The 19478-nt window shown below is 40.8% G+C and overlaps 1 protein-coding gene across 1 annotated transcript in view; it reads right to left on the bottom strand.

Annotated features, from left to right (window-relative positions):
• Positions 1-19478, bottom strand: part of XKR4 (XK related 4) — a 184613-nt gene that overhangs the window by 48054 nt on the left and 117081 nt on the right. Inside the window, exon 2 of the mRNA XM_042466295.1 lies at positions 11659-11858. Coding sequence (XP_042322229.1) covers positions 11659-11858 — 200 coding nt within the window. The remainder of the gene's footprint in view (positions 1-11658; positions 11859-19478) is intronic.

Genomic DNA, 19478 nt, shown 5'->3' with positions numbered 1-19478 from the left:
CTGCCAGCACTCTTTAGAAGTTGGAAAGCTTTCCTGGGAGGCTGGAGCAGTTTAAATAGGTGAGTGATAATCTCCTTAGAATGCATATGGCAACTACAGGGATTTTTTCCATATGATGGGCAGATTGTTTGCTTCTGCTCCCTGTATACCACATTCCTGTAACTATTCAGTGTTAAATACTCTAAGGATTGAGAGCAATCAACCAGACATTAAGCAGGAATACCTCAGACAAAAAGTTTTCTCTCTTACTGTGACATTCTGCACTGGGGAAACAATGCCCTGTGGACATATTAGATTCTATTTCGGGCAGGGTCAGCAACTTAAATTTTTTCTTTCATCAATCAAAACATGGACACATATTCCCGTCTCAAGCAGGAGACCTAGTCATTATTTTGCTCTTTTGTACTTTGCCTGCTCATTGGTAAAATGACGCAATGTCTCAAGACAGTGCAAGACTGTGAAATATGACAACAGGAGGCTGAACAACAAAATAGGGTTCTTTTGTCTCCCAAAGCCTAAAGAATAAAAACACAAAGCTAATTTCATTTTCGGGAACAATGAGTTCTGATCCCTAGAAGCAGCTTGCTCTGATCTTGGGGATCGTGTTGATGAAATTTCTGAAATCCCTAGCAGGCTTTTCCTGGCTCCCTTTTAAGCTAAAATTAAAAGAATGGAGGTTGTTGTGAGTTTTTTGTTGTTGTCATTGTTGTTGTTACTAATGAGATGGAAGGATTGGAAGATTGAGGAGGAGAAAAGTTTAGCTGAAGGTATGTGATGTCACAGGTAGCAAAGGGAAGGAGTAGAGGTAGAAGGAAGGTGTAAGAGAGGGGAGAGAGTAATGAAAGAAAAACTAGAAGGAAATAAGTGGATAAAGTTAGAGATTTTTAGATAGAAAGGAACAGAATAGAGTTATGTTAACAGGAAAAAAAGAAAGAATGAGAGACCAATCCTTCAAGGTAATTTAGTAAATACATATAAGTAACATAAGCCTTATCACTGGAGGTTTTTTGCAGCTTTTTGCAGCTCAGTTCCAGGTACTGCAGGTCCAACGATGTGAATTCACATTATAACGTGAATGTTTATATCAGACGTGATTTCCTTCTATGGGCGCCCCTCCATGGCACTTGCTCAGTGAATTCAAAGTAACTCCTCATTTGATGAATTTGGAAAAAAGTGAATTCACAGAATTCGCTTTCAAGCTCACTTCATTTCACACGGAATTGGTCTGGTGTGGAATGCAACTTTGTTTCTGCTCGGTACCACCACCACAAACCCCCGGGTTGCAAATTTCCCATTAGCGGTGCTGCAATTTCCCCGCATTTCCTTTTGTTGTCCTTTCACTTTCAGGGCAACGTCAGGGCAACTCATTTTTTGAATATATATATGTGTGTATGTGCTCTGTATCAGTCTTTGGGTATCTGCCTAAGATGCTCTACTACCAAAGTTAAAAGATTCCTTCTTGGCCTAAAGAACTCATCCTCTAAAATTCAGTGATCATGTGTAGAGGGCATTAGTTAGTGAAACAACCAACATTACATCTGAAAAAGCTGGACAGACATGCAACTGAGATGAAAGAAACTGTCCATATGACAACTATTACCTTAATGTGTCATAAAATGGGTTTTACTGAAGAGTAATAAGAGAGCCATATCAAAAGCTTGTTTGGAGTTTGTGAAAAAGGCATGTGGGAAATACTGAAAACATGTAAAAAAAAATTAGTTTCTCAGAATTGATGAGACCAAAATTGTACTTTTTGGCCTTGCTACAAAATGCTATGTGTGACACACAGTCAACAGTCCTCATTGTCTTGTCACAGTACCATTTGTGGGGATGCCTTTCCTTAGCAAGGACTAGAAAAATGATAAGGACTGAGGAAAAGATTGACAGAGCCAAAAGCAGGGCAATTTTGGAGAAAACCTATCTCATTCTGCAAGTGGACTGGCACTAGGGATGAAATTCACCTTCCAGCAGGACAGCAATCCTAAACACAAAGCCAAAATTACAGACTAGTTATCAAAAAATGAGAATCTGAATGTCTTAGAATAATAATAAATGTATTTATACCCCACCTCTCCAATGAGATTGAGTGTCTAGACAGACCTCAGTCAAACTGGAAATCTGTGGCATTCTTCTAGCTTGGAAAGCTAGAACAATTGCCAAGAAGAATGGACAGCAGGATTTAGATTTCAGGTAAAACTGACAGAGATTTATTCCAGAAGCCTCACAGCCACAATTGCTGTCAAAGGTGCTTCTACCAAGCACTGACTAGCAGTGTATGTGTGAATGAACACTTGTGGAACCAACAAGTGCCAATTTGTGTTTACTCAACATATGTGCCACAGTAAAAATATTTTAGACCTTCATAATGTTCAGCAACTTGTGGCACAAGTGGCAACAATGTCAATTCAATCCATTTCTATTCTAGTTTGCAGCACAACAAAATAGGGAAAGGTCAAAGTGGGGGATGACTATTTCTATAAGGCACTATATATAGATACTTTATGGAGGCACATGAACATAAGCTCCCCCAAATTGAGAGAGAGAGAGAGAGAGAGAGAGAGAGAGAGAGAATACAGAAAGTGGCAGAACAAAACCCAGGTGTTTGGGCAACAAAACCAATCAAATGTTTTGACTTAGGAACATCAAACCAACCTATTTTAAAATTCACCAAACAAAACAATCTAAAAAACAATTATGGTGCAAGGTATCAAGACATATGCCATATGCAGAAAGAAAGTCAGCACTGTACTGTTGCCTAGGCAATATAGTCCTTTCCTCAGCCTTCACACTACTATTTCCAAGCAGTACTGTGAGAATGCCCATGCACATTAAAAAATTACAAATTACAACTGCATAGGGCAAAAGCTATTTCCCCGGCAACCTGTGGGTACCTGGCAGGTTGCAGTGGTACATTTTGGTATGTTCAAGGTTGTTCAGTGCCACTACTGGCTGCCAGTTTCCTAATTTTGGGGGTGTTGGGAGGTTTTGGGGGCTCTGAGGTAGGAGAAGCTGCCACATTTCAGGTGGTTTCAACAGTTTTTGGGCTATTGATGAGCAAAAATCGCACTTCACTGCCACACACAAATGGGTCTCAAGGGCGACATGTGGCCCATGGGCTGAACGCCTATCCTGAACATGCAAAAACAAACAAACAAACAAAAACCCCTAGACCATTGATCTATCAGCTCAGTATCATCTATAGAAACTGCCTGTGATTTTCAAAGACTTCAAATGCCAGGGACTAAAGGCAAACCATGGGTTTATTTCCATGCAAAGCAAGGAATCAGCTACTGAATTATGGCCTCTTCCATAAAAAAAGATGTACTATTCCACAGGTTGGCACTATTTCCATTCTGTTTTAAATCACTACACAACAAAACACTCACTAGTTTAACAATTCTGATTGAATTTATATGCCATGAACTCATAAGAGTAAATGTGGACTACAAATATTTTTAAATAAAATAATAATTAGTCTATTATCCAGGGTTGTGAAGATTATGAGGATGTGGCTTGTTAAATATGTATATTATTATTATTTATTACTTTTACTTGTTTTTCTCTCCTTTAAAAAAAATCACAAAAAGTACATAGTACAGATGATAACACTGAGAAAAAAAAACATACCCTCAGAAGACAAGGTATCTGTTGGAATCCTACTGGCATTTATACCAGGAGCTGCACTTTTCCCAGGTTTGCAAGGTGGTAGAAAGGAGGCAGATCCAACCTACCCAACTGACTTCTCCAGTGTCAGGCTGCCTTTTCACACTAGCAACTTATAGCACTCTATTTTACCTTCATGGTTCTTATAGAATTTTGGATTTTGCACTTTATTGAAACACTAGACCTCTCTGGCCGAGAATTCTAAATATCTCACCTTAAATGCAAATCCATAGGATATGGCTGTGGCATTTAAAATGTAAGTATAGTGTTATAACTGTGTAATGTGAAAGGGTCCTTACTTCTCTTGCAGGCCACCATGACCTTGGCCTCCCCCGACGCAATGGCCTACAGTGGTCTGGTTACCACTGGTGTCATGCACCAAGAAGATTCTGGCCACTGAAACTAAAAAAGGTGCCAGGAACAGAAGCTTTAGGAGCAAAAAATATTTTTATAGCACATCTTCAAAGTACTCTATGAGAATGTAAATTCCTCCCTCTCCGTGAAATGTAGAATGTGACTTATTTTTTACTTTATTTCTTTATGGAATCGACAGATTTGCATAAATTCTTATTCATTCATTTCTATCTTTTAAAACAGAAGAGACAGACGGATAAAATGATCGATGAGACAGAATTTGATCACACAGGGCCCAATATCTGTTCATAGCTTGGCATTTCGTTTATTTATTTGGGATTTCTATGTACATATATTTATTCATTTATAAAGTACATTTGAGAAACTTTTAATTCACAGTGAATATACAAAAAATAAAAAAAAATCGAGTTAAGCAATAGCTGTACAATAGACAACTGGGACTAAGCTTTAGCACACATATCAGCAAACTCTGTCCTGGGGGGGAGGGACTTTTACTCTCTAATGAGCCATCTTGTAAGTAACAAAAGTAAAACTGACACAATAGCCAAACTGAAAAAAAAATCTGTTCCAATTTAAGACTGCTTAACAGTTTTTCGGGATGGAACTAATTAATACAGTGAGATAAAAATTCAGTTCAGGCAGATATGTCTATGTCCAGCTCAAGTAACTTTCTAAATTTAAACCTGTTAAATGAGAAACCCTACACTAGCCTAAAACCTTCTGCTTTTTTATATAATCTATGTTTATGCTTCTCAAGGGCTCAATGTTACTGAAATTTCATCTGCATGGCAGATGGACAGGAAAATGTCCTTTTTCTGGCAAGAAGTAGGAGTTTCATCTGTGGCAACTTTTTAAAAAAGCCACAAACCATCAATATTGAAAGAAAAGCTATATCATCCTATTAAAACTATTGCTATTAAATAAATGAAATATGCATGCACACATGCACACACATACAAGGCACTCTGATTACAAAGTCAATTGTTTTACATTTCCTAGAAGAAAAAGGTGAAAGAGGCTGCATCTGCACTCCAGAAATAATCTGGTTTGATACCATTTTAGCTGCCATGGCTCAGTGCTATAGAACTCTGGAAACTATAGCTTTGCTCTGGTGCCACAACAATCTACAATTCCCAGAACTCCACAACATTGAGACATGGCAGTTAAAGTGGTATCAAGATGGATTATTTCTGCAGTGCAGATGCAGACCCACCATAATCCTATTTATATTTATTTTAAAGAGAAAAAATCCCCCTGAGATTTATGACTTCTGGTTGCCCCCTAGGTATACAGGTCCCCCTGCCCCATATGTATATATTTCTTTTAACCTAATTCAAAATGAATTTCAAGACTGAGGAAAGATAAAATATATTAAATACATACTGTTCATTAAAATATAGCCTAGTTTCCTCTTCATTATGAAGAACCCATTGTTATTCACCTGTGTCACAAAGGCATTTCTCATGAGGTAAATAATTGGGTTCAGGGACCCTGATTTAATACATCTTCTGGATAAATAGGTCTTCTCATAAGAAGAGAATAAACTGCTGTATAGTTGTTACTATGCCACAATTCTTTAATGAACATTAAAAGGACGTGTACTTATCATTGAAATGATCAGAATAGTGAAGATGGTCCTTTTATCTCATTTGGCAGTTAGTTGAATAAGAAGTGAAAAGACTATGCTGTGGGAATTAAAAATAAAATCATCTGTAACAGAGCACAGCTGTGAGAAATTAAGCTTCATTTATTTAGTTCTGTGATGTTCTGTCATCTTCTTAAATTCTACATAATATAAAATTTCACCATGTTCTTTTCTTGGATAAAGGTTTGCTTATTCCAAATTACTAATGTTTCTCTTTTAGAAATAGTTATATAAAACTAATATTCCCAAAAAACATTATTATCTTTTATTTTTATTTAACTTAACATTATATATATATATATATATATATATATATATATATAGAGAGAGAGAGAGAGAGAGAGAGAGAGAGAACAAAATCTCCAGCTCTATGGAGAGTCAATGGTTATTATATGGACTACGGGAACTCAAGGATTCTTTTATCTTCAAGAGATACCTTTCCAGAATAGACAATGTGAATCCAGTGGGCCTTCAGACTTATTCCCAAAAATCTAGCCATATACTGGGGTTTCTTTCAATATATTGAATTTTCTACTCTTTTTTTCCACCAACATCTTACAATGTTATCCCTCTTCAGAGTGCTCTTATACAACTTTTTTTCTCTCTCTTAAAAATATGTATAGGAACATTCCTGCTATCCAATTGTGCATTCCCCAAAATGGCTCCATACAATCTGATCTAGGATCATTTCACAATACACAAATATAGTGCTATGATTCCACTTTAACTGCCATAGCAACATACTATAGAATCCTGAAGTTTGCAATTTGGAGAGGCTCTACAGCTCTTTGGCTGAGAATTGTAAAATGTGCATCCATGAACTGCAGATCCCAGGATTCCATAGTAGTTGTCACAACAGTTAAAGTGGAATATAACTTTAAATTTGTATAGTGTGAATGGGCACCTGGTGAAGCACTAGAGCTTTCTGGTTGAGATTTCTAAATATATATCCCTAAAATGCAAATCCCAGGATTCCACAGATTGTTGCCATGCTAGTTAAAGGGGAATATGAACATATAATAGGGTACTGTAAAAAGGCCCCTGGAGTGGGATAATAAGAAAATTCTATGTGCATCCAAATTTAATCCAATATTTTGAGTGAGGAATTATAAATTTGGCAGTAATGTTAGTCTGATGTTCTGCAGATGGACAGACCAAATCAATGAAGAGATGGAGCACACTAGTCCCATCCCTTCTGTCACTACTTCCATCACACTTATCCAGTGGAGGGCAACTTTGTGAAGAAGGGGAGCACCTCTGTGTGAAAAGGCCCTCTGTGCACTCCAGAATGCTGGGAAAAAAATCAGTATATTGGACTGCATGGAGAACATCCACAAAATACTCTTTTTCACAACATTGCTCTCCATAAGGAAGTGGTGACACAGAAGAATATGATTAGTACACTTTGTCATGTAACATATTTATAATACCTGAATAGGGCTATTTTTAATGGGAAGGAATGCAAAATGGATGTGAGAGGTTAGCTATGTGCATTTCTGAGAAAAAGCAGTTGATGAATTAAAAAAGTAATTTTGAGAGAGATGGCATGGAGAAGCAAAGTAATGAATCACCTGCCACTTCCAAAGCATACCAAAATCACACCAGAAGGAACTGGAGGTACATGTATGCTTACCAGTCATCCCTGCCAATGTTGATCCTTTAGAAGAGCATCCCAACTGAAACCAGTGGGGAAGGAGAAATTAATTATATCAGGTTTGGACTATCACAGCTAAGCCTGAGAGCCTTCAGAGCAAAGGGCCTTTAGATTCATCATATCCAAAATGCCTACTGTCCATCTTAGAATAGGTGTGGTAAATTTGTGCCCCTGATGACCTCTATAGATATAAGTATGGTCTCCCTAATATATGGGTGCTTTTCCCCAACTAACAAGTGCATCTGAGCATTAGGATAAGTGTTCATACCCAATGTTTTAAAAAGATTATTAACATGTATTTGCTTTTACCTGTAGTAGACCACCAGTCTAAGATTTAGTAGACCTTGAAACTAAAATAATTCACAATAAATTCCTCTTGTTGCCTCTTCCACCTTTTGGACATGAATTTTTCTTCCAGGCAAGTGAGGAATTTGCTAGACCTTGAGGTTTTCGCTGAGTTTGACTTCCAGCAAATATCAGGATAGTTGAAGTCACCCATCGCTACTACACCTCTCCTTTCTGAGTGTGCGGCCATCTGTTCTAGAAAGGCATCATCCAATTCCTCAGTTTGACTTGGGGGTCTGTAGTAGATTCCCACAGTAACATCCCTGTTCTTTCCCTCCTCTTTCATTTTTATCCAGATGATCTCCACCTGGCTTCCAGAATATAAATCCTGGATCTCTTCACTGGTGTAAATGTCCCTCCTCCTCCTCCTTTTTTGTTTGGTGTAGTTCTCTTAAAAGGGTTATACTCCTCTATTACAACATTCCTATCATGAGACTCATCCACCAGGTTTCAGTGATGCCTATTATATCATATTTGCTTTGTTGTGCTAAAAGTTCAAGTTCATACTATTTATTTCCCATGCTCTGTGTTTTAGTGTAGACATCTAAGACTGTGGGTCCTTCCTACTTGCTGCCTGTATAAGGTTTTTTTTGCCTCTCACTGTTGGATCCATGCAGTATTTGGCTTGTTTCCTTTATAACAGTTTGACTGTTATCTCCAGCCCTTGATGAACTCCTGCCTTCTGAAATACTGTCTTCCTCCCCCATATAACTCAGTTTAAAGCCCTCCTGATCAAATTTTTGAGACTACTGGCAAAAATGTTTCTGCCAACTGGCACGAGGTGCAAACAATCCCTGGTCAGAAGTCCCCCTTCATTGAACCGCAGCCCATGATTCAAGAATCCAAATAGTTCCAAATCCTTCTTGGTGACACCCTCTATGGAGCCAGTTGTTTACATCTGTTATTTTCCTCTCCTTTCCTGGACCATGCCTGTCAACTGGGAGAAGGGATGAGATGACAACCTGTGCATCCAGCTCTTTCAGCTTCCTACCCAGAGCCTCATAATACCTTCTGATATTCTGAAGGCTGTGCCTTGCAGTATCATTGGTTCCCACATGGACCAAAAGAAATGGGTAATGGTTAGTAGCCTTGACAAATCTTGTCAGCCTCTCTGTCACATCAGAGGTCTTTGCTCCAGGGAGGCATCACACCTCCTGAGACATCTTCCCCCTATATGTACTGGCATCATGGATTAACAATTCAGCTGGCTTTGATTTGAGGTAATTGGTTTTATTTGTTTAATGTAATGTTTTAATATAGTGTTATTGCTATGCTTTTATTGAAATTTTTATTCTGTATTGTTGTTTTTATTGCATTTTCTGTGCACCACTTTGATCATCATGGAAAAGCGGTATAAAAATAAAATATTATTATTATTATTATCAACATCTTGTCAGGCCCACACACCACTGATTCTGTACTCCTCGGCAAAGAGTTCCCCACAATCTGCTGCACTTTCACTGAGGACTGTCCCTGCTGCACTCCCTCGTCATCCCTGATAAGGGATAGGACTTCAAATCGGTTATGTAGCTGCAAGCTCCCAGAATGATCTCTGTTGTTCCTAGTTCTGTCTGTGACATTCCTCAAACTGTCTACCTCCCTGTATGTGAAATGACCTCCTCCCCAGAAACTTCCTCCACGTGTTCCCCAACCAGGACAGTGTGTTCTGTTCTGTCCAGGAAAACTTCTGCTATACTAAGGTCAACACATTTTTTTGAAGCAACAATGTTACCTATGTTATTACTTTTAAAAGTAACCATGAAGAGAAGTATTGCTGTTACCTTTTGGGTTATTGAGTACTAAAATAATTTAGAAGCAAGGCAAAAAAAGTATAGTATTTTATTTGATGACTACAATGTTATTATTACTAGCATCCTCTTTCTTTTTTGTTACGTATATCAGGAACTATTTTGCTGGAATTTATTTCAATGTAAGCTCAATACAATTGAAATGACTTGAGGTCTGAGTATTTAGACACTCCATATTTTATTTTTTTTTTGGACTGAATGGATTCTTCATCTGCTCCAGACCTTACACCAGAAACATTCAAGTTAACACTACATTAATTTTAACATGTAAACCCACACTAATCAAGAGTTATTCCGTAGTTAAACAGACATAGTTTCTGGACATCGCTAACAGATATATATTTATTTTTACTTTATAACAGGCATAGGCAATTGCAAGTGGGAATAGGAATCAATTTTATTTCCTCTCCATTGGTACATTCCAGTGATGCCACGTCACTTCTGGTAGCTGTATTTGGCTGAAAACCATCTGAAAATGACTTTCTTTCTTTCTTTCTTTCTTGTAGAGATGGGGGTTCTAGGGTGATAGACAAACCAAAGGATCTGCACATTGTTTGGGGCAGTTTTCTGGTAGAAAATCACACTACTGTTGTGCAAAAAAAAAAAAAAGGGGGGGGGGGGGGGGATTCATAGGCTGGAAGAGAAGCTAGTGGGTACATGAGTTGTGCTTTTCCCATCCCTGTTCTACCATAAGTACAGATAATTGTTTCACAGTTTTGTCCTTCTGAGTGGGTATTAGGATTTGATCTAACCTCTTTTATCTTCTGCAGGGGAATCACTAGGAGGGTGTGGGTGTGTGGGCCACACTAGGTGACACCCAAAGGTGGGGGTGACACCACTACTTCTCAAATATCTGCCTTTTGAGAGAAACTGGCTGTGGAATTTGCCTGCATCCCTTTAAAATACTGAAGAGATGGTGTGAGTGGGATGAAGCTCAATGGGAGGAGAATAGAGAGGCCCCAACTTTTTGTTTTAAAAAGTTAATTTTTAGTTTTTATAAATTAATTTAAATTAATTTTTTAATTTTTTTATTCTTTTAAAATGTTCTTTAAAAACATCACATCTCACCAAACTTTCACTTTAACAGTTGGCCAGTACAGACAGGCCAAAATAAAGCTGCTTCAGGTCACTTTGGAAAAATGCTATTTAAATGTTGCATGTGTCCTAAGAGGCCGGAAGCCATGCCAAAGCCATGCTCTAGTTAGTCCTAAGGACTTGAGTGTGGCTTTGGTGCAGCTTCCAGACTCTAAGGACGCATGCATCATTTAAACAGCACACATCCAAAATGACCTGAAGAAGCTTTATTTTGGCCTATCTGTATGGGGTCTATATGAAACTATGTGCATGTAAATACATCTAGACTGTTCGTATAATATTGTAATTTAAAAGTATAATTTTAATTATGCTAGTTGTTTATATCACAACTATTACCTTCAGTGATATATGGGAATTACGATTTATGAGTAACATTACCAGAAAAAAAATTCTTAAGGATTCTGTATGGTGTGGTATGGGAAGAGGTCAATGGGGGTTAATGACATCATGAGTTACCACACCAGATGATGCCAACCCTAGTAACACTAATGGTCTGCTGAAACACCAATTGGGGCAATAATATTTCAAAATAATGGATTGCTTTTATTAATTACAGGATCAGGAGCACTATCTCAATCAGGAGGAGAAGAGACAATCCCCTTGCTGTACCTTCCATTATAGAGTTCCTATCTAAATTTGGGCCCCTGCATTTACAGTGGATTAAAAATGAGAAAGTACTTGAAAATAATAATTGATATGGCCCTTAAATTACATAAATATTCTAAGTGATGCATTCAACATTTGCCTTTCAGGGAAAAAAAGTCTGCTTTCATTCTGATCCGGAACATTTTTACTGACGGAATGGAAATAGCAATGTTTTACTGACTCACCCATCTCTTAAAGCTACCCAGTGCTGCAGCCTTTGGTGGCTTGGAGAACCCTCCAGAACCACAGAGTTTATAATAGCTGTAGATGAAAACTGCCTCCCCTCCAAAACTCTCTACCAATGGGCTCATCCTTAGCAAAATTCAATTCAGGGCATGCTAATACCAGCAAAATGAAGCCCTGAAGCCAATGCATATTATTTAATTCATGCATATAAACTTAGTGGTAAATACTAGGGAAAATCTTACCTTGGAGGGCCTGAAGAGTACGTGTCTGTACAACAATGCAGAGCTGCAAGACCAGTTGTGGGGCACTTTCCAGAAATGTAGCAAGCAAATGCAGCATACTCACATCTGCATACTCATAGACCATTTTCCAATAAAAGCGCCATCTGTCATTATCTCCACTCCTCCTACTCCGAATGCCCAAGTATATAGTATGGAAATACCTAAAAAGATTTTGATGAAAAAATGCAATCATTAATAAGGAAATGTATAGGGTGGGATTACATGGCCTGCTGGCTGCAGACAAATCATATGGGGGGAGGGGTCATGTACATCCCATGAAACCCCACCCATATTCTTGAAAAGGATTTGGTACCCACAACACACTCACTCACTCTCTCCCCACACACACACACACACACAGAGAGAGAGAGAGAGAGATTGAGAGCATCAAAATCACTCCATGCTTCTTTGCAAGGCTGTTCCTACAAGCTAGAACATGTCCAGAGAAGGAAAACCAAGATTATAAAAGATCTGGAATCCAGGCCTTATGAGAAATGACTGAGAGATTTGAGAATTTTTAACTTAGAGAAGTCTGTGAGGTGACATGATAGCTGTCTTTAAACATCCAGGAAGGTGATATAATATCAATAATAATAATAATAATAATAAGTTTTATTTATATTTCCTGCCTCTCCCTGGGATCAAGGTGGGATTACAACAACAACAACAACAAGTAAAACAGGGAGCAAATTCGTTTTCTGCTGCTCCAGAATACAAACCAATTTACAAGAAAAGAGATTCCACTTAAAGATTAGGAAGAACATTTTTACTGTAGGAGCTGTTCAACAGTGGAACAGATTGCCTCAGAGGTTGTGGTAGACTCTCCATCCTCGATGGTCTTTAAATAGAGGTTGGGTAGGCATCTTTCTGGAGTGTTTTACTTGTGTATTCCTGCACAGCAGGGATTTGAATTTCATGGCCCTTGCAGACCACTCCAACACTGTTCACTCCCATTAGCATTAGTGAAATAATATTTCTATAATAACCATTCCAGAACAGAGACCAATAACATGAACCAAATATCATACAGGCTAAAGGACAGAGAATTAATTGATAGGCCAGCATCATATTACACATGATGTAGACTGTCATGGCCTGCCAAGAACAGCTCTCGGAGGATGAGGAGGACGAGCCTCCTCCAGAGCAAGAGCTAATTGAGGCTACACCAAGTGATAATCCTGCTCTGCCAGGTCCCAGCTGTGCTCTCCCAGCCCCAGAGGAGGAGGCCCAAGCAGGCCCTAGTGCTAGTGAGATGCCTCCTGGGGTGCAACAGCCTAGTGGTGACTCTGGGGAGGAAGCTTGCCTGGATGTGCCTACTTACAAACAGAGAAGTAGTTTACGAATTTGTACAGCGCTGTGTATAATTACAGTGCTTTAGAAATAAAGTTTAATAATAATAATAATAATAATAATAATAATAAGGGCTGAGAGTGCTCAGGTGGCACGGGGGAGAGTTTCCCTTACTTAAGCTGTAGAGAGGCCTCAACTCAGGGCCAGAGTTTATTCTGTCCTGGACTGCGGCCAGCATACACAGACACATGCCGATAAAAATGGCTTAGCACAGCAAGTGGAAGCAGAACACAGACCTTGCAAGGAATAAGCGTGAGAGCAGTCCGAGAAGCCAAGCCAAAGTCAGGATACCAGAAGTCAGAGCAGTCTGAAAGCCAAGCTGAAGTCAGGATACTGGGAGTCAGAGTAATCAAATCAGTCCAGGGTCAAAGCAGCCAGAAGATAACAAGGGTCCAATCCGTTCCGAGGTCAAAGCAACAAGGAGTCAAGATACAAGGAGCCAGTGCCGGCAGCAATCACACCAAAGGATCATGCAATAAACTCTGGCACTGAGTTGAGGCCTCTCTACAGTTTACGTAAGGGAAACTCTCCCACGTGCCACCTGAGGCTGGTTGGCTAATTGCCTCTCTGCAATCCTCCTGGATCTGCGCCTGCAAGCACTCTCAGCCCTTCTCTGTTTGTAAGTAGGCACATCCAGGCAAGCTTCCTCCCCAGAGTCACCACTAGGCTGTTGCACCCCAGGAGGCATCTCACTAGCACTAGGACCTGCTTGGGCCTCCTCTTCTGGGGCTGGGAGAGCACAGCTGGGACCTGGCAGAGCAGGATTATCACCTGGTGTAGCCTCAATTAGCTCTTGCTCTGGAGGAGGCTCGTCCTCCTCCTCATCCTCCGAGAGCTGTTCTTGGCTGGCTATGACATAGACAGACAGAATTAATGTAGACAAGCAGATAGAATTAAGCATTAAGTAAATTTAACTTCAACATAACTTCAACAAGGTCTGAAGAATTAAATTATCTTTCCAAACCTTAAAGCATTCATTGCCACTGGCTATGCTGACAGGCTCTTTGGAGTTGTTATAGTCCAACAATATCTGAAAAGCCACATGAGTCTCATACCTGCTTTCAAGACAAAAGTGGTCAAACTTACAATTCCTTGAGACCTTGTAACCAGGCGGGGATGGGCGGGAGGGCTGCAGGAGGAGGAGAAGAGAAACTGGGGCTTGCTGAAGAAGGTGCTGGAAGATGGGGAAAAGCTGGAAACAAGGAGCAGAGCCAGGAGAATATAAGGAGGCAGGGAGAGGTGGCCGGGAGGAGGTGTGGTGGAAGATGCGGGTGCGGTGGATGTGAAAGGGACAGAACAGGTGATTAGAAGCCCGGGAATGAAGGGCTGACCGGCATCGCTGCAACATGGACGAGACAGACTCATGGCGGGGCACTGCAACACGGTGCTCTTGAGAAACCTGGTTTGGGACGGAGACTTGGGAATTAAAAAGGAGCGCTGGCACCCGTTTCCGTTGAGGGGAAATCCCGACTCCTTGGAGGGCGTCTGGTGGGATGAAAAGGGGCAGTGGTGGGAGCATGGACCACCCCCTAGAACCATCGAGAAGGCTGACCACAAAGCCACCAAAAAGAGGTGACAGGGGCCCTGAAGTGCCCGGTAGGGTGAGCAGGAAGTGAAGGAACTTACCCTCCTCCCCAGTGGACAGTGGGTGAAGGGTTTACCACTTCTTTTGTTTCTTTGGACCCTGTTAGTCGCACTTTATTAAAGAATTCCTCGCACTGCAACCTGTGGCTGGAGTGTTTGTGGTGACGCACATGGAGGGCAGGAGTTCCGGAGGAGCCCCAGGGGTGGCAGCCCCGCCCACAGACCTGCATGACAGTGGCATATGGGTCCAAATCAGAAGTGGTTTTAGTTGTAGAATACAACAGGAGATCCCAAACAGCCAAAGTGTCACCATAGTGTCATCAGCTTCGGCTTATTCGCCAGCTGCGTCCATACCTGGCCCAGAGGGACCTAGAAACTGTTGTACATGCTCTGGTAACCTCGAGACTGGATTTCTGCAACGTACTCTACATGGGGCAACCCTTATACCAAACCCGGAAGCTTCAAATGGTGCAGAACATGGCAGCCAGGCTGGTCACTGGCGTTTCCAGGGCCAGCCATATAACACCTGTGCTGAAAGATCTCCATTGGCTGCCCATCCGCTTCCGGGCTCAATATAAGGCGTTGATGATTACCTATAAAGCCCTAAATGGCTTGGGCCCAGGATTCCTGAAGGACCGCCTCTCCCCGTATATTCCGTCCTGCACCCTCAGAACATCTGGGCAGCAACTACTGAAGGTGCCTGGGGCCAGGCTTTCCTCCACCAGGAAGAGGACATTCTCCATCGCCGCCCCGGACCTTTGGAATACGCTGCCCACTGAGCTCCGCTCATCAACCTCCCTGGCCCAATTCAGAAAGGATCTAAAAACCTTTCTGTTCCAACAAGCATTCCCTGAGTAAAAATCCTGTGGGCCTCCCTCCTCTTCCGTGGCCAAGAGGTTGGGCTAATGGGGCTTTTAGCTTGTTATTTTATCGTATTGATTGTTTGATTGTTTTTATTGTATTGTATCCACTCTGTTTTAATATATGTTGTGAGCCGCCCTGATCTTGGGAAGGAGCGGGATTAAAATAAAAACTTTATTATTTTATTTTATTATTTATAGTACTAGCTCCATATTTTTAAAAAACTGCTTGTCTTTCAACTTCTCCATTAAATTATATACTATGATTATAACTACCACTCCAACTTTCCTCCAGCTGGATGAGGATAAAGAAATCTATCCTACAATAATACAACTAGTGATAGAAAGAAAACCTGCTTACTTTTCTTATTTACTATGAAATAGCATTTAATGACTGTGTATTTTCAGATGTTTTGATGAGGATACACCCAAATGGAGCAACATTTGCATTCTTGGGGGGGGGGGGAATGAAATGCTCTGCTTTCATGCTATAGTTGTCTGATATTTACAACCGTTACCCAAGTCAAGAGAGGTCATTTGTTTACATTATATAACATGCTGAAATATTTATGAAAAGATAAGAAAATTTCTACTGGCTGGTTACAAAAATAGGGAACATTTATTCTGATGTCTAATTTGCTTTCTGTATCAAACAGTGCATTAAACAATTTAGTTACAACATAAACAGCCACTCATTCTACCATCTTGTAAGTGCAGAAAATCAAAATCATTTCAGCAGGGGTTTAAAAATAAAGAGTAAAAATAAACAGCAATTCAGGTAAATGGGTTTTTCCCCCTGTTGCCTAGTTACTAGGGGGGAAAAACTTCAACACAATTTTAACTCAACAGAAGTGCCTGTTTATATAAAAATTAATTGTCCCATTTTGTTTCTGAAGTATTTGCTTATTAGCTGTATCTGAATATGAAAGTATGAGAGACACCACTTTGTTTTCTTAGGAAGTAATGTTTCATTATTTCAGAATCATGTTTTGATTAACCATAATTGTACTTCAAGGCACAACCACAAATATGTCTATTCAGACATAAATTCAGTGGAACTAATTCCTAGACAAATAGATTTTCATCTGAACAATAAAACAAACAAATAAAAAACAAAAAAAGTTACTACTATAACTAAGGGTCTGTCTATGCTGGCCAGAATATTCTGGCATATTCTCACAGTTTGCCCTAGATGCCCTGTATGACTTTTACACTTGATGCCAGGTGGCTGTCTCCACACACATGCCCACTGTGTTGCCCAATGTTGCCAGTGCTGGCACAAGTTGCTGCCTCTGAGGTCAGAAACAACATACCCAGTATCATAGTTTTCTGTGAGTTTTCTGGGTTATGTGGCCGCATTCTGGAATAATTTATTCCTGATGTTTTGCCTGCATCTGAGGCTGGCATCTTCAACTCTGAAGATGTCAGCCACAGATGCAAGCAAAACATCAGGAATAAATTATTCCAGAATGCAGCCACACAACCCAGGAAACCCAAATAAAACTATGGACACCAGCTGTAAAAGCCTTCAACTTCACAATGCCCAGTATCAATCACAGCCACCTGACATTATTATGCAGTACTCTGTATTTTCCTGCAAAATTCGGAGCAAAAAGTGAGTTTTAGAAAACTGATTGAGGGGTGGTCCACATGGGCCCCACAGCCCACAGCCCATGTTTTCTCTCGCCTTACATCATCCTGTTTGGACAATGCAAACCAAAACACCAAGGCCAGGATCAGGCCCAATCCTCACAGATCAAACAAAGATCTGGTGCATCTGGCCTAATCCCAGGATAAACAGCCCTTAATGTGGGTTAATTTGACCTCCATTTTGCTGCCATTTTTTTCTGGAAACTCTGCTGCAACCCCAGGCTGTTTAAATGGCCCCTGTGCTCCTTACATTTCAATGTAATTGCTCCTACTGGGACCCCCCCCCCCATTGCCACATCTAATGTGCAAATTTGGTACCTGTCCAGAGAGAGAGAGAGAGGACTCTGTATTCTGCTCTTAATCTCTATGCCCAAGCCTAAAAAAATTTTTTTTTTCTGTGTTTCCTCCTGCCTCTTTGGATGAGCTCTCTACACTTTGAACTCTTCCAAACCAGCAACCTGTTCTCTTGATCCATTCCTACTCGTCTTCTAATCTATAGCTCCCTCCTTTCTGCCCTTGCTTCCCTATCTTCAATCTCTCTCTCTTCTCTCTTACAGGTTCCTTCCCGTCAGACTTCAAACATGCACTCATTTCCCCAATTCTGAAAAAACCTTCTCTTGACCCCTCCTCTTTGTCTAGCTATCATCCGATTTTTCTTCTTCCCCTTTGTCTAAGGTTGTGGAATGGGTTGTTTTATTCGCGCTGTCTTGGTTTCTTGAAGCCAACTCCATCCTCGATCCCTTTCAGTCTGTTTCCGCCCAAGGCATTCTACCGAGACACTCTAACTAAGACACCATTGATCACTTTCTCCTAACTGCATACTCTCTGACCTGGGTTCTCAACTCTGTTCTTGACTGGTTTAGATCTTACTTGTCTGGCAGATCTTTTGCAGTAGTTGCAGTGGTCAGACTTTTCTCCTGTTCCTTATATGTTGGAGTTCTTCAGGGCTCTGTTTTCTAGGTCCTCTTTTGTTTTCCTCTCTACACACTGTCCTTAAGAAAACTCATTAGCTCTTTTGGTTTTTCCTACCATCTGTATGCCGATGACACCCAGTTGTATCTTTCCGCCCCTGACCTTCTCCAAGCTTGAAACAGCAAGTTTCGTCTTGCCTCACAGCTGTCTCGCAGTAATGTGCCATCGGCGTTTGAAGCTCAACATGTCCAAGACGGAGCTTCTTGTCTTTCCTCCTAAGTTTGCCCTTCAACACTCCTTTTCTGTCTCTGTGACAAACATTTCATTCAACCAGTCCAGCAAGCCCACAGTTTGGTTTTATCTTTGATTCTTCTCTGTCGTGTATCCCTCAGTCCAGACCACAGCCAAGGCTTGTAGATTCTTGTGGTGATTGGGGGCCTTTCCCTGGAGCCCTTGGGCCCTGTACGTGGCCCTTTACTCCCAGGGAGTCCCCTCTTGTCACACTTTTCCTCAGGATCTCCTAAATCTCCATTCTCGCTCCCTGTTGAGCGGATGAGACCCCTTGAGGTCCTAAAGCCGCGCTGCCACCAATCAGTGATTATCAATGAACTATATTTCCCAAGCACACACTGACTTGCTTGAGAGAGAATCTAGTTTCAATAGCCGAGTCTAGGCAGTGTATAGGAGTATAGAGATAGCAGATGCTTTTAAAAGAAGAAGTTTATTTTAAAAAGGGATAGATAGGATAGAAAGAATTTATAACACTCTTGCAAAGCCCCTTTTGCCTTGCAGGTCAAAAGAACATAGTTACAGAATTCATTCAGCAAGCCATTGTTGAAAATAACAAAAGGCCTAAACGCACTAGCTAACACATTCCTAAACTACTCACAACAGATGGGATTTGTAGTCCTTTTGGTTCCTGGATGCAGGGAGGGCCCCTGGCCTCTCGACTGCATTCCCTTGAGTCTGTGTCTCCCCGACTCAAAGAGACAGCATCTGGTTTCCCCCTCAGGAGGATCCAGGGGAGACAAAGACCGCATGGCTCCACAAGTCTTTTTAAAGATTTTCCATAGAAAGTTCTGAATCTCGCGGTCCTACTCTCTGATTGGTCAGTTAGACCTTGATCAGCTATGATGTACAGCTCATTAGCATGTGATGTCAGCTCTCATTAGCATGTTCCTCCTCCCAAGATTAACCCTTTGTAGTTCGGAGAAGTTCCCAGATGATTGGAGACCCCGCCTCACACGCCCCCCAAATCTCGGACGGTTGGAAGAACTGCAAGTTGGACAAAATGGCTGAGATTTCAAGCTGTCAAAGAGAAACACATAAGCGACGAAATGTGACACGCCCCCCAAGGTCCACTTGCCTGGAACATGGATCAGAGCCACCCTGGCAAGGATGTCATCTTGGTACCTGTGAAAGAAA

This window comes from Sceloporus undulatus, chromosome 4 (assembly GCF_019175285.1).
Source record: "Sceloporus undulatus isolate JIND9_A2432 ecotype Alabama chromosome 4, SceUnd_v1.1, whole genome shotgun sequence".
Taxonomy (NCBI): Eukaryota; Metazoa; Chordata; class Lepidosauria; order Squamata; family Phrynosomatidae; genus Sceloporus; species Sceloporus undulatus.
This window is presented reverse-complemented; position numbering and strand designations above follow the sequence as displayed.